General features: G+C 43.7%; 1 protein-coding gene across 2 annotated transcripts in view; it reads left to right on the top strand.

Moving 5' to 3' along the window:
• Window positions 1-16,489, top strand: part of EXOC3 (exocyst complex component 3) — a 42,571-nt gene that overhangs the window by 10,695 nt on the left and 15,387 nt on the right. For both annotated transcript variants that reach the window (XM_044292747.1, XM_044292748.1), the window contains exons 4-5: window positions 9,267-9,948; window positions 12,063-12,180. In XM_044292747.1, coding sequence (XP_044148682.1) covers window positions 9,267-9,948; window positions 12,063-12,180 — 800 coding nt within the window. The remainder of the gene's footprint in view (window positions 1-9,266; window positions 9,949-12,062; window positions 12,181-16,489) is intronic.

The following is a 16,489-nucleotide window of genomic DNA, read 5'->3' as shown; positions in this document are numbered from 1 at the left end:
AAAGGCTATAATCTTCACTTTCAAAGATATTGTAGGTGCAATATTCTGGGAAGCAGCATAAAAAGTTTTACTTCCATGGTCTGTATGTCTTGCACACGACGTATGTATTTTGCAGGCTGCAAAAACTGCTGATTATGTCCACGTGACATCCGTATTGCATCCTTTTTTTTTTCAAAACGGACAAGAATAGGACATACAGAAACAGAATGCACTCGGAGTCACTGCCATTTCTTATTTGCGGACCCATTGAAGTGAATGGTTCTGCATACAGGCCACACAAAAAAAAAAAAAAAAAAGTAACAGACATGGAAAATATGTTTGTATGAGCCCTAAGAGAGGGGTAGGAGACTACAGAAAATAAGGCAACAGCCTTTTACTGTGACCCCAGGAGGAGATGTAGGAACTTTCCTTCATGTTACCAGTAAGAGAGGATATGTCCTCTCCGATTCACATTTAGCAGGGTCTTTTTAAAGGGGTTTTCCAAGACTTTGATACTGATGAAATATCTTCTGGATAGGTCATCAGTATATGATCGGTGGGTGTCCGACACCTGGGACTGCTGCCGATCAGCTATTAACCGCCTCCGGACCGCCTAACCAAGATCTGCGGTCCGGAGGCGGCAGCTGTGCGCTCAACGACGCATCGGCGCGTCATCTCGCGATAGCCGAGTGTGCGCGCGTTCACAGGAACGGAAGGTAAGCGAGTGGATCTCCAGCCTGCCAGCGGCGATCGTTCGCTGGCAGGCTGGAGATGGGATTTTTTTTTAACCCCTAACAGGTATATTGGACGCTGTTTTGATAACAGCGTCTAATATACCTGCTACCTGGTCCTCTGGTGGTCCCTTTTATTTGGATCGACCACCAGAGGACACAGGTAGCTGTGTAAAGTAGCACCAAACACCACCTACACTACACCCCCCCCCCCCCCCCCCCCCCGTCACTTATTAACCCCTTATGAACCCCTGATCACCCCGCCTGTCATTGATCACCCCCCCTGTCATTGATCACCCCCCCTGTCTATGATCACTCCCCTGTAAGGCTCCATTCAGACGTCCGTATGATTTTTACAGATACATGGATCGGATCCGCAAAACGCATACGGACGTCTGAATGGAGCCTTACAGGGGGGTGATCAATGACAAGGGGGTGATCACGCATATAGACTTCCTGATCACTTCCCTGTCCTTGATCACCCCCCTGTCATTGATCACCTCCCTGTAAGTCTCCATTCAGACGTCCGTATGATTTTTTAGGATCCACAGATACATGGATCGGATCCGCAAAACACATACGGACGTCTGAATGGAGCCTTACAGGGGAGTGATCAATGACAAGGGGGTGATCACCCATATAGACTTCCTGATCACCCCCCTGTCATTGATCACCCCCCTGTAAGGCTTCATTCAGACGTCCGTATGCGTTTTGCGGATCCGATCCGTGGATCCGTAAAAATCATAAACGTCTGAATGGAGCCTTACAGGGGGGTGATCACCCCCTGTAAGGCTCCATTCAGACATTTATTTTTTTGTTTTGTTTTTTTCTTACTAAGTCTCATATTCTACTAACTTGTGTCAAAAAATAAAATCTCACATGAACTCACCATACCCCTCACGGAATCCAAATGCATAACATTTTTTTAGACATTTAAATCCCAGACTTCTTCTCATGCTTTCGGGCCTCTAAAATGCCAGGGCAGTATAAATACCCCACATGTGACCCCATTTCGGAAAAAAGACACCCCAAGGTATTCCGTGAGGGGCATATTGAGTCCATGAAAGATTTAAATTTTTGTCCCAAGTTAGCGGAAAGGGAGACTTTGTGAGAAAATACCAAAAAAAAATCAATTTCCGATAACTTGTGCCCCAAATTATTTTTTCTATGAACTCGCCATGCCCCTCATGCCTTGGGGTGTCTTCTTTCCAAAATGGGGTTACATGTGGGGTATTTATACTGCCCTGGCTTTTTAGGGGCCCGAAAGCGTGAGAAGAAGTCTGGGATCCAAATGTCTAAAAATGCCCTCCTAAAAGGAATTTGGGCCGCTTTGCGCATCTAGGCTGCAAAAAAGTGTCACACATGTGGTATCGCCGTACTCAGGAGAAGTTGGGGTATGTGTTTTGGGGTGTCATTTTACATATACCCATGCTGGGTGAGATATATATCTTGGTCAAATGCCAACTTTGTATAAAAAAATGGGAAAAGTTGTATTTTGCCAAGATATTTATCTCACCCAGCATGGGAATATGTAAAATGACACCCCAAAACACATTCCCCAACTTCTCCTGAGTACGGCGATACCAGATGTGTGACACTTTTTTTGCCGCCTAGGTGGGCAAAGGGGCACACATTCCAAAGAGCACCTTTCGGATTTCACAGGTAATTTTTTACACATTTTGATTTCAAACTACTTACCACACATTAGGGCCCCTAGAATGCCAGGGCAGTATAACTACCCCACAAGTGACCTCATTTTGGAAAGAAGACACCCCAAGGTATTCCGTGAGGGGCATGGCGAGTTCCTAGAATTTTTTATTTTTCGTCACAAGTTAGCGGAAAATGATGATTTTTTTTTTTTCTTACGAAGTCTCATATTCCACTAACTTGTGACAAAAAATAAAAAATTCTAGGAACTCGCCATGCCCCTCACGGAATACCTCGGGGTGTCTTCTTTCCAAAATGGGGTCACTTGTGGGGTAGTTAAACTGCCCTGGCAATTTAGGGGCCCTAATGTGTGGTAAATAGTTTGAAATCAAAATCTGTAAAAAAAAAAATGGCTGGTGAAATCCTAAAGGTGCTCTTTGGAATGTGTGCCCCTTTGCCCACCTAGGCTGCAAAAAAGTGTCACACATCTGGTATCGCCGTACTCAGGAGAAGTTGGGGAATGTGTTTTGGGGTGTCATTTTACATATACCCATGCTGGGTGAGAGAAATATCTTGGCAAAAGACATTTCCCATTTTTTTTTATACAAAGTTGGCATTTGACCAAGATATTTATCTCACCCAGCATGGGTATATGTAAAATGACACCCCAAAACACATTCCCCAACTTCTCCCGAGTACGGCAATACCAGATGTGTGACACTTTTTTGCAGCCTAGGTGGGCAAAGGGGCACACATTCCAAAGAGCACCTTTCGGATTTCACCGGTCATTTTTTACAGATTTTGATTGCAAACTACTTCTCACGCATATGGGCCCCTAAAATGCCAGGGCAGTCTAACTACCCCACAAGTGACCCTATTTTGGAAAGAAGACACCTCAGGGTATTCCGTGAGGGGCATGGCGAGTTCCTAGAATTTTTTATTTTTGGTCACAAGTTAGTGGAATATGAGACTTTGTAAGAAAAAAATAAAAGAAAAAACAAATCATCATTTTCCGCTAACTTGTGACAAAAAATAAAAAGTTCTATGAACTCACTATGCCCATCAGTGAATACCTTAGGGTGTCTACTTTCCGAAATGGGGTCATTTGTGGGGTGTTTGTACTGTCTGGGCATTGTAGAACCTCAGGAAACATGACAGGTGCTCAGAAAGTCAGAGCTGTTTCAAAAAGCGGAAATTCACATTTTTGTACCATAGTTTGTAAACGCTATAACTTTTACCCAAACCATTTTTTTTTTTTTTTTACCCAAACATTTTTTTTTAATCAAACACATGTAGAACAATAAATTTAGCGAAAAATTTATTTATTTTACTTAAAGTGAAAAATGTCATTTTTTTTGCAAAAAAATCGTTAAATTTTGATTAATAACAAAAAAAAGTAAAAATGTCAGCAGCAATGAAATACCACCAAATGAAAGCTCTATTAGTGAGAAGAAAAGGAGGTAAAATTAATTTGGGTGGTAAGTTGCATGACCGAGCAATAAACGGTGAAAGTAGTGTAGTGCAGAAGTGTAAAAAGTGGCCTGGTCATTAAGGGGGTTTTAGCTAGCGGGGTTGAAGTGGTTAAAGAGCTGGGGTCCCACACTGAGCTGCTATACAATAGTAAGCACGGTAATGCCGTGGCATTCACAAGAGCATTAGTGCCTTCCCAAACAGCTGATCGGCGGGGGTCCTTGGAGTCGGACCCCCACCAATTTGATACTGATGCCCTTTCTTGAGGATAGGTCATCAGTATTAAAGTCTCGGAAAACCCTTTTAACTCTACTGAAGGGAAAAAGAAAAGAGCAGTTGTGCATTTGATCTCCCTGTCAGCCGCTGAGATGCTGCGATTGCTATTGATCAGGGCATCTAAGGGGTTTAAGCTGCCAGGATTGTTGTATTACAGCCAAGCTTACATCTCAATCTCATGAGGATATTGGGCCTTGCCCATGAGATCATTATCATGGATATGTCTTTCACGATGTGGAAGCTAGCACCCACTCATGCAGACAAAACTGACTGAACTTTCTTACAAAATGGTGCGAGTTTCACTGAACTCATCCGGATCTAGTCCGTCACGCTCGTGTGAAAGAGGCCTAATGCTAATCAAGTGCGACCACAGCATCTGCCGGTCATTCATTCTAATATGCTGAAGAGACCCAGCGTATTAGAACTGCAGTTCCTATGTTGCCCAGTAGGTAGCAGGCCGATATCTGCAAAATCAACTTATACTGTAATTTAATCGGAGTACTTTATTTTGTATTCTCCTAGAGGGGCTATGAGAAAGTAAAAAAAATGTAAAAATATAATTTACCCCCATTCTCTACTATAACAAAAATAAATACATAAAAAATGTAAACCTCATGGGCATCACCGCGTCTGAAAATGCCTGCACTATTAACAAAATATATTATAAAATATTTATCCCATACGGTGAATGGCGTAATGGAAAAAAGTATCAAAATGGCAAATTCCCCATTTTTTCATTGCTTCTCTTGCCCAAAATTTTTGATAAAATGTGATCAAAAAGTCACACACACTCCAAAATGGTATCAATAAAACCTACATATTGTCCTCCAAAAAAATGAGCCACACAGCTCAGTAGACTGGCGATGTAAACAAAACTAAACATTTTTTTCAAAGCTTTTTTATTATTTTTTTCAGTATTAAAACAAAAAAAAACTGTGGTATTGTAATCATACTGACTCAGGGAATGAAGGGCACAGGTCAGTTTTTCCGCATAGAGAATACTGTAGGGACAAAACCCATAAAACTGTAGCTTGAGTGTTTTTTCCAATTTCACCCCATTTGGGATTTTTTTTTCCTGTTTCCCACTACAATGTATGCCATATTAAATGATGGCATTAAAAAGTACAGTGTATCCTGCAAAAAAAAAAACAGCATGTGAACGGAAAAGTAAAAAAGTTATGGCTCTGGGAAAACAGAAGAAAGTGAAAAACCTCTTGTGTCCAAGGGGTTAAAACATATCAGGTTGTCATTTTGTGTTGTTTAGGAAGCTATTCCCAACAATGCTGCTAGAACCAGGAAAAAAAACATAATATGTATAGTATATATAGTATAATAAACTACCATTGATAATAGGCTCCCATTTTACAAATAGAGATGTATGCTCCTATGACCTGTAATCGCTGTGAGGAGGGTGGAAGGGTATAAAGAGGGTTATATTTCTGTTGATTCAGAATAATTGGTGTAAAGTTGTTCTAGATTAGTGTTTCTCTTCGTTTTCACTCCATATACCCCATAATGACAAGAAGTGCAAACCAAGTTACCCCCCAAGGAAGCGACAGTGATAAATGGTAATAAAATAAGGCCATAATCATGACGCGGTCGTGCTCTGTTCTATGCCTCTGACAGCAGTTCCTTCAGATGTGACCTAAAGAATAGCGCAGCATGCAACACTAATCTTTCTAAGTGACAGACCCATGATGGATTAGGACCCATGATGGATGACTATTACTTTTTAAATTACATTCACTGCGCTACCAACATACAGGAGCACTACATACCTCTTTACATCCAGTGATGTCTCCTCTAATGTAGACATTATTTTTCCTCATCTCCATTCATACCAGACCACCATGATGACTTATCTCTTCCAGGTTTGTCCTGCAAGATCCTACTTTTCCATCATCCTCCCACTTTCTGAACACCCCATCATGCTACCCCCAATACTGTGCCCACTGTGCTCCCCAGCAATATACTGCAGAATCAGATAATCCCCTTGAAAAAAACAGTATGACTCAGTGCCTCCTTCAATAATTATTGGCACACAGTGCCCTCAAAAATAACTGCGCCAAGCAAATAGTGCCCCTGACAAGTGACGCAAACATAGTGCCTCCCAACAATGACTGCTAGGCTGATACTGTGCCAGGGGGCCCCCATAGTGATAATGTCTCAAAAATCCCACCAATAGTAGTAATTCTTTCCTGGAGTGCCTTTAGTAGTAATAATGCCCCTACAGTGCACCTGATAATAATGTACTCCTTTGTGCAAGTAATAATGTTTCCCATGGTCTCCCATTAGTAATTAAGTCCCCAGTTTTAATAATTTACCCTACTAAAATGGCCGTCTGTAGTGGCATAGTAGTATTAATGCCACCTATAGTGCAAGTAGTTATAACGCCTACCAAAGTGCCCTTCAGTAGTTATGAAGACCACCATAATGCCCGCTGTAGTATTAAGGCCCCCGCAGAGGGCCCCAGTGTTAAATATTCCGCCTTTATAGTGTCCCCAGCAGTAATAAAGTCCCCATTGCGTGTGCAAGTAGAAAAAATGAACCCTTATAATTGCATCAGTTAAGAAGAAATGCCCCCTTTTAATATGTGCCAGTAGTGGAAAATCCCCCTTTATAATGTTTGCCAGTAAAAAAAAAAAAAATTTCCTCTGTCCTTTAACCCATAATAAAATGCCATAGCTTTACTACATTGAGAATAGAGGTTTACAGATCTGGCAAGTTGTTCCAGTCAGGAACAGTATGCCAGATCCTTCACAGATCCTTCAATAGGCCAAGAACATGGGCAGCACGGTGGCTCAGTGGTTAGCACTGGTGTATTGCAGCACTGGGGTCCTAGGTTTGAATCTGACTAAGAACAACATCTGCAGGTACTTCATCCCACACTCCAAAGAGATACTGATGGGAACCTTAGATTGTGAGTTGTGCTAATGTCTTTAAAGCGCTGCGGAATAGGTTAGCGCTATATAGGTGCATAAAATAAATAAGAATCAGCTGGACAAATATCTCTGTGCGCATTGGTTTGTGTTTGGTTATTCCCTGCATTCTGCGTGGGAACAGCCTGCTGTGTCTAGCCCTGTCAATCATAGGGAGGGGTAGTGTGCGGAGGTGTTACAAAAGAAGGGCTCCAATTAAGCCCCACCCCCTGCTGCTCCAACGTGCTAATTTGAATATGAATAAAATGTACCGTATTTTTCGCTTTATAAGACGCACTTATAAAGCGCATGACCGAGGGAGCTGGGGCAGGTGGCGCATGACAGAGGGAGCTGGGGCAGGCGTCTTAATGCTTTACTTACTGTACTACAGTAAGTACCGTACAGAGCTTATACAAATAGATAAGATTAAATGTTTAACAGTTGCGGGGCCTGGTGTATAAGCGTAGTCACTGCATCGGGCCCCGCCATGAGTGTCCCTGCCTCCTCCCTCCACACTGATGCATCTGATGGGGGATCTGTAGATGACACTTATGGGGATCTGTGAATGACATAAGTGTCATCCACAGCTCCCCCCTCAGTGTCATTCACAGATCGAGACCCCCCCCCCCCCCGGGTGATTCACTGATCCCCCCCCTTCCCCCCCAGTGTCATCCACAGATCCCCCATAACAGTGCGTCATCCACAGATCCCCCATAACAGTGCGTCATCCACAGATCCCCCATAACAGTGCGTCATCCAATCCCATAACAGTGCGTCATCCACAGATCCCCCATAACAGTGCGTCATCCACAGATCCCCCATAACAGTGCGTCATCCACAGATCCCCCATAACAGTGCGTCATCCACAGATCCCCCATAACAGTGCGTCATCCACAGATCCCCCATAACAGTGCGTCATCCACAGATCCCCCATAACAGTGCGTCATCCACAGATCCCCCATAACAGTGCGTCATCCACAGATCCCCCATAACAGTGCGTCATCCACAGATCCCCCATAACAGTGCGTCATCCACAGATCCCCCATAACAGTGCGTCATCCACAGATCCCCCATAACAGTGCGTCATCCACAGATCCCCCATAACAGTGCGTCATCCACAGATCCCCCATAACAGTGCGTCATCCACAGATCCCCCATAACAGTGCGTCATCCACAGATGCCCCATAACAGTGCGTCATCCACAGATGCCCCATAACAGTGCGTCATCCACAGATGCCCCATAACAGTGCGTCATCCACAGATGCCCCATAACAGTGCGTCATCCACAGATGCCCCATAACAGTGCGTCATCCACAGACCACCATTAGTTCAAAACCTACCAAAAGCATACCTTTTGGTTCAAAATATTTTTTTCTTATTTTCCTCCTCAAAAACCTAGGTGCGTCTTATCATCAGGTGCGTCTTATAAAGCGAAAAATACGGTAGATATCTCTGCAGTTGTTTTAGATGCAGACAAAAGAAAGGTATTTAGTCAGCAGGATGAACCCTGGTTTAATAGGGTTGATCATGCTGACAGAGGCTCTCTAACACCTTGCTGGAGCAGTCCCGCTTACCACCTCACACTGCAGTATGTGCCTTGTACCACAAGTTGAGAACCACCGTTCTAGAATATACTAACAGTACAGAATAAGGCTACTTTCACACTAGCGTTCGGGCGGATCCGTTCTGAACGGATCCGCCCATAATAATGCAGACGGAGGCTCCGTTCAGAACGGATCCGTCTGCATTATATTAGCTAAAAAAAGCTAAGTGTGAAAATAGCCTGGGACGGATCCGTCCAGACTTTCAATGTAAAGTCAATGGGGGACGGATCCGCTTGAAGATTGAGCCACATTGTGGCATCTTCAAACGGATCCGTCCCCATTGACTTACATTGTAAGTCTGGACGGATCCGCACGCCTCCGCACGGCCAGGCGGACACCCGAACGCTGCAAGCAGCGTTCAGCTGTCCGCCTGTCGGTGCGGAGGCGAGCGGAGCGGAGGCTGAACGCCGCCAGACTGATGCAGTCTGAGCGGATCCGCCTCCATTCAGACTGCATCAGGGCTGGACGGCTGCGTTCGGGTCCGCTCGTGAGCTCCTTCAAACGGAGCTCACGAACGGAAACCCGAACGCTAGTGTGAAAGCAGCCTAACCAGCATGTAATAAACAATTGCTGCTTTATATCATTATTTTTTATTTTATTTTTTTATCCCAAAACCTAAAAGTTTCTCTGCTATTTTACAGTGCCAGAAATAGTAAAAGAGACACAGGATCTCATTGAACAAGGGGAACTATTGGAAGCACATCGGAATTTGATGGACCTGGAATGTTCTCGCGATGACCTGATGTACGAACAATACCGGATGGACAGCAAAAATACTCATGACATGAACCTAATTCAGAATTATTTTGGGGAAGTTCAGCATTTATCCGATGAGCTGGCTAAACAGTTGTGGATGGTGATACAGAGATGCATAACCTCTGTTCGGAAGGATCCCACCTTGCTTGTCTCCGTTGTCCGCATCATAGAGCGGGAGGAGAAAATAGACCGCCGCATGGTGGACAGGAAGAAACAGACTGCTTTTATTCCTCCAGGAAGACCTAAAAAGTGGAAAGAAAAGATGTTTCTGGTTCTGGAAAAAACCATTGGAACCAGAATTGAGGGCAGTCAGGCAGAAACCAGAGAGTCCGATAAGATGTGGTTGGTCCGCCATTTGGAAATTATCCGCCGATATGTGCTGGATGATCTCATAGTAGTTAAGAATCTAATGGTGCAATGTTTTCCCCCGACTTATAATATATTCAGCAAGATGTTAGAATTGTATCACCAAGCTCTGTCCTCTCGGATCCAGGAGTTGGCATCAGAAGATCTTGAAGCTAATGAGATTGTCAGCCTCCTCACTTGGGTTTTGAACACCTATCATAGGTAATGCTGCTAAGGTTTGAACAGTCTTTGTTAACCATTTATTGTAAGTATGTATTGTGATGAGCTTTGAAACCTGGATGTGCACCTCTGCGGCCAGATTCCGATATTCTGTGTTGTCCTCACCGGACACTGCCATTGCCTGACGGATCCATTCACTAATGGGGTCGGCCAGGTTTCCAGTAGGAGTACTCCCGCTTTTCTAAACAAAATACTGCTGCATCATCCATTTCTATTCTTTTTGTGATATCTGTGAATGCAGATGTGAACCTAGCCTTAGCGGTATACATCATTACAATGAACAGTTTTTTCCATAGTGTTCTAAAGAGTGAGACTTGAAGTGTGTACCCGGTAGCTTTCTTCCATCTTCTCCCTACCCAGCAGGTCTTTTCCTGTTTGTGCATAGGCAATAGATGCATACAAATGGGGGTCTCTGTTATCTGCCTGACATTGACTTACAGGGTACCTACCCATAGTTAGCACTAAAGAGACTATATTCTTCCTTCTGGAGGAAAGCTAATGTATAGGCAAGTCCCTGCACAAGACAAGCTCATGCTACAATCTCCTACTCGCTTTTAATGAACTGAAGAAAACATGGGGATCTATGACACTAATTTGTAGACGATAATAAATCCATGAAAATGCTGGTCTGTCATCGATTTCAAATGGCTTAATGCTTGTCCACTCGTCTAAATCTGCCGTTCCACAGTGAGAAACCCCTGTAATCACAACTGCAAAGCCATCAGTCCTTATCTGGGACTAAAGAGAAAATGGAGCTGGTCTATGAATGATTTACCGGAGGGTTTGTGAAGTGATTGGGGGTGAAGGTTACAGAAGATCACGGTCGGATTCCCCCCCATCACGCACAGGGTTCTTGCAGTTTGTTTTTATGTTGGGTAATTTGCATCTTCTCACTACAGTAAAGCAAAGTACACATTAGGTGAAGCCAACGGGGAAATAAACCTTCGTTATACACTTAGAATTATTTGTGTATGAGATGAGCAAAATACACAAACTTTGCCAGAGAATATCTCAAATGGCAGAACGTAGCAGAATCTGAGGGCGCATTCACAGTCGGCAGAATGCCGATCTACAAAAAATATGAATGAAGTCCGTCTCATATCCGTTTGTTTTTTGGCGGACCCATTGTAACAATGCCTATTCTTGTCCGCCAGAAGGACAAGAATAGGACATGTTCTATCTTTTTTGTGGGGCTGTGGAACGGATATGCGGATGCAGACAGCACATGATGCGCTGAGCACATTTTTTGCAGCTCTGTTGAAATAGGTCAGCATCCATTCCGCAAAAAATGCATATCGGATGAGGAGCAAAATATGGTTGTGTGAATGGGGCTTAACTAGGTATTTTTATGACTCGGTAAAGGTTACGCCGATTTCTATAAAAATGAAAGGTATCAGCACTTGCAGTTTTTGTGTCCGTTTTTGATCCTTTTTTTTTTTTTTCTTTTATGGATTCACTCCTGGCTATGGGTCCTGGCCAGTGTTCATTGGGTCACACATCCATGTCACACTGTGATCCAGAATAAGGCGTACAACTGGTACTGTGTGTTAGGGCGCTGTCACATGAGTGAGTTTTCCATATGCGTGTAGCGATCACATAGCATCTGGACTCAATCCTGACCCATTCATTTCACGCATCATCTCTGCTTTCAGGAAAATTCACAGCATGGTCTATAGTGTGCGTTTTGTAACTCCGTTCTCGCTCCAAAGAAGTGAATGGGAATCCGGATGTAATGTGTTTTTCACTGATGGTTGCAAGGAGATGTACAGTAGATTCTTCTTCTTTGCAGAAATCTGCACAACTGAAAAATCCATTCCATTCATCTGCAGCAATCACATGCAAGCCCCTCAGATGGGATTATCACAGAAATTTGCCACATGTGACTATAAATCACCCAGGTTGACCTTATTCCCTTTTCTGCTCGGACTGGGCAGCTAAAGCAATAAAGATGATGACCTGGGTATAGTGGGAAATAATGCTTCATCCTAGTCAAACCTGTCTTTAGAAGTTTGGCTTAAATTGTCCTTTTTTAATGTTTTTTATGACATTTTATTCTTTACTCAAGGAATAAAGATTTGTTCTTTTCTCTGTCACAGTTCAGAGATGATGGGAAATGCAGAACTGATTCCAGAAGTAGATGTAAAGACTATGAAGCCTCTTCTTTCCCAAGACATTGTAGACCAGCTTCTCCAGAAGTACATGGCGACTCTCAAAGTAAGGTGTCATTCTTCTATTTCTATAGTTGGCTATATATACAGTATATATGAATCCAAGTATTGTCAGTACAGGAACAACATGGCAGACTTGCTAATCCTGTATGATATGTAGGGAGTCTAAAGTAGGGCTGCAGCTATCGATTATTTTAGTAATCAAGTATTCTACCAATTAATCGAGTACTCTAATAAGAAAAAACTAATTAAAAGAACATTTTCTATAAAAACTCATCAGCCCCCCTTGCCATCAGTACTCGGCACCATCAGTTTCTCCCTCATTGCCATCAGTTTTGCATCAAGGATTTTTTGGTGTCAAGTTACTCGATTTGAGTAAACATTTCAGCCCTAGTCTAAAGATGCACCAGATTTATCACGGTAGCTCATGCAGTAGGATAAATCTGGTTCACCTTAAAGGGAACCTGTCACCTGGATTTTGTGCATAGAGCTGAGGACATGGGTTGCTAGATGGCCGCTAGCACATCCACAATATCCAGTCCCCATAGCTCTGTGTGCTTTTATTGTGTAAAAAAACGATTTCATACATATGCAAATTACCCTGAGATGTGTCCTGTATGTGAGATGAGTCAGGGACAGGACTCATCTCAGGTTAATTTGCATATGTATCGAATCAGTTTTTTTACACAATAAAAGCACACAGAGCTATGGGAACTGGGTATTGCGGATGTACTAGCGGCCATCTAGCAACCCATGTCCTCAGCGCTATACACAAAATCCCGGTGACAGGTTCCCTTTAAGGGTCGATTCACACGTCTGTATGTGTTTTGCTGACCGTACATCGACGGTACACTCATAGAAAATGCCTTTTCTGCGGACAAATTGTGGACAAAAATAGGACATGTTCTATTTTTTTGCAGAGCCGGAAGTGCGAATCCACAAATGCGGATGCGGACAGCACATTCCAGCCCCATTGAAAATGAATGGGTCCGCACCTGTTCCTCAAAATTGCGGAACCAATGCGGACCCATTTTGCAGGCATGTGAATAGACCCCAAGACATTTTTATCTAACATTAGACCACAGATTTCAACCGCCTTTTCCTCTAAACCATGACTTCTTGTCAAGTGTCTTAAACCTATAATAAGTGTGGTGGAAGGCATGTATGGCGGAATTTGGGTGCATTTAGCGTTGTACCATTTCCCTAACAAGAGGTCATCTATATCAAAGTTCTGGAAAACCGTTAAACACTTCCCTCTCACTCACATACTACTACCCCACTGTGATATGTTTACGCCATAGCTTGCAGATATCAGTTTTATTATACAGCTGGCGAGTGCTATTACTACTGGGTTCCCTGCAGTTTAACCCCCTCAGATGCTTCGGTCAATAATGACCACTGCCTCTGAACAGTTAGAGTAGTTGTCACGACTGTCTGTTGGCCTCAACTTTGTGTCTGTAGTCATGCAAGTCAGTGTTCATGCCGGTAAGTATAGATGAGCCCAAATTTCTTTTCCAGTACTTTGAGTTCAGCTTTGGGGTGTAGTGGAAAATGTAGAGGATTTTAGGACTTAAAGGGGTTGTCCGGGTTCAGAGCTGAACCCGGACATACCCTTATTTTCACCCCGGCAGCCCTCCTGAGCCTGGCATCGGAGCATCTCATGCTCCGATGCGCTCCAGTGCCCTGCGCTAGATCGCGCAGGGCACAGGCTCTTGTGTTTACAATAACACACTGCCGGGCGGTAACTTCCGCCCAGCGGTGTGTTCGGTGACGTCACCGGCTCTGAGGGGCGGGCTTTAGCTCTGCCCTAGCCGTTTTACTGGCTAGGGCAGAGCCAAATCCCGCCCATCAGTGCCGGTGACGTCACCGGGGTTCCTGTCAGCCCCATAGAGAGCCCCGGTACGTCACCGGAACTCAGAAAAATGCCTTTGCCCTGCGCGATTTAGCGCAGGGCAAAGGAGAGCATCGGAGCATGAACTGCTCCGATGCTCATGTCAGGGGGGCTGCCGGGGTGAAAATGGAGGGATGTCCAGGTTCAGCTCTGAACCTGGACAACCCCTTTAAGTCCTCCTATTAAATAGAAGGGACGGATTCATTATTAATACTGGTGTTTAATATGTCAGTCTTTGGGCCAGTTCACACAGAGTTCTTTAGGTGCTGATTTTGGAGCGTTTCTGCCTCAAAATCTGCTAAAAAAAAAACTCTGATTTGTAAAAAATGAAGCAACATGCCCTATCTTGGATCAGAATCAGTGCTGAATCTCCCATTGAAATGAATAAGAAGCTGAAAAAAAACAGCTCCAAGTCAGTCCATGTGTTTTGTGTGTGTTTTTAGTGCAGATCTGCTTCAAACACCTAAAGCTGCAAATTCACCTTTGTATTGAACCCATTGTTTAAAAAAAAAAAAGGACATCTCAAAAACTGCACGAAAAAACACGCAGATTTTTTTTTAACGTCTTTTGTTTCAAAATCAGTCCTGTAAAGAGCAGAGCAAGATAAGAAAAATGAATCTTTGCTAGCTGTGAGCGAAGGTAGATTTGCATGTAATTTAAGCCAGTTATGGTGTAAATTCGACAATCTGTCAGGCTGTTGCAGACCATGCAGTCTTTTGAAAAGTGGTGAGGAATATAGAAAGTCACAATTCGTAGTGCAGATATGGTGTGGGCCATAATTTGCAACTTTTTTATGCTCTAAAACTAGGATAAAACCTTTAATGAATCTGCCCAACGTTTCTGTTTAAAGGGGTTGTCTGAGTTATTTTTCTAACTAGGCAAATATAAGGACTTTACAATTCGCTTACAATTCACTTACGTTATCTCCGGTGGCTGGTTTCTCAGATTTCATTGAGGGTCACATGACCTGTGATGTCAGCTTCTCTTCCTGCTCTGATGATGATTTGTGCACAAGCCTGAGAGATCAGATAATAGTCTGTACACCAGATGTCCATTTTTCTGGAAAAACATTAACCCCTTCAGCTGCACAGACTCAGGGCTGAAGGCTTTACTGAGTAGCTGCAGGCAGTAAGGAGACAAATGTGGGGCACAGTAGCTGACAGGAGTTCTGCAGAGCATTGCACAAGAACAGGTAGGGGGAAGATCCTGTGTGTATCAGCGGTGTACATACTATTGTGATAAAGTTCATTATTTTCTGTAATGTACTGATAAACATTAGACTTTCATATATTTTAGATTCATTACACACCAACTGAAGTAGTTCAAGCCTTTTATTGTTTTAATATTGATGATTTTGGCATACAGCTCATGAAAACCCAAATTTCCTATCTAAAAAAAATAGCATATTTCATCCGACCAATAAAAAAAAAAGTGTTTTTAATACAAAAAAAGTCAGCCTTCAAATTATTATGTTCAGTTATGCACTCAATACTTGGTCGGGAATCCTTTTGCAGAAATGACTGCTTCAATGCGGCGTGGGATGGAGGCAATCAGCCTGTGGCACTGCTGAGGTGTTATGGAGGCCCAGGATGCTTCGATAGCAGCCTTAAGCTCATCCAGAGTGTTGGGTCTTGCGTCTCTCAACTTTCTCTTCCCAATATCCCACAGATTCTCTATGGGGTTCAGGTCAGGAGAGTTGGCAGGCCAATTGAGCACAGTAATACCATGGTCAGTAAACCATTTACCAGTGGTTTTGGCACTGTGAGCAGGTCGTGCTGAAAAATGAAATCTGCATCTCCATAAAGCTTTTCAGCAGATGGAAGCATGAAGTGCTCCAAAATCTCCTGATAGCTAGCTGCATTGACCCTGCCCTTGATAAAACACAGTGGACCAACACCAGCAGCTGACATGGCACCCCAGACCATCACTGACTGTGGGTACTTGACACTGGACTTCAGGCATTTTGGCATTTCCCTCTCCCCAGTCTTCCTCCAGACTCTGGCACCTTGATTTCCGAATGACATGCAAAATTTGCTTTCATCCGAAAAAAGTACTTTGGACCACTGAGCAACAGTCCAGTGCTGCTTCTCTGTAGCCAAGGTCAGGCGCTTCCCCCGCTGTTTCTGGTTCAAAAGTGGCTTGACCTGGGGAATGCGGCACCTGTAGCCCATTTCCTGCACACGCCTGTACACGGTGGCTCTGGATGTTTCTACTCCAGACTCAGTCCACTGCTTCCGCAGGTCCCCCAAGGTCTGGAATCGGTCCTTCTCCACAATCTTCCTCAGGGTCCGGTCACCTCTTCTCGTTGTGCAGCGTTTTCTGCCACACTTTTTCCTTCCCACAGACTTCCCACTGAGGTGCCTTGATACAGCACTCTGGGAACAGCCTATTCGTTCAGAAATTTATTTCTGTGTCTTACCCTCTTGCTTGAGGGTGTCAATGATGGCCTTCTGGACAGCAGTCA

The sequence above is a fragment of the Bufo gargarizans genome, chromosome 5, assembly GCF_014858855.1.
Source record: "Bufo gargarizans isolate SCDJY-AF-19 chromosome 5, ASM1485885v1, whole genome shotgun sequence".
In the NCBI taxonomy this organism is placed as follows: domain Eukaryota; kingdom Metazoa; phylum Chordata; class Amphibia; order Anura; family Bufonidae; genus Bufo; species Bufo gargarizans.
The sequence above is the reverse complement of the archived record's forward strand: the minus strand, read 5'-3'. Positions and strand labels throughout refer to the sequence as shown.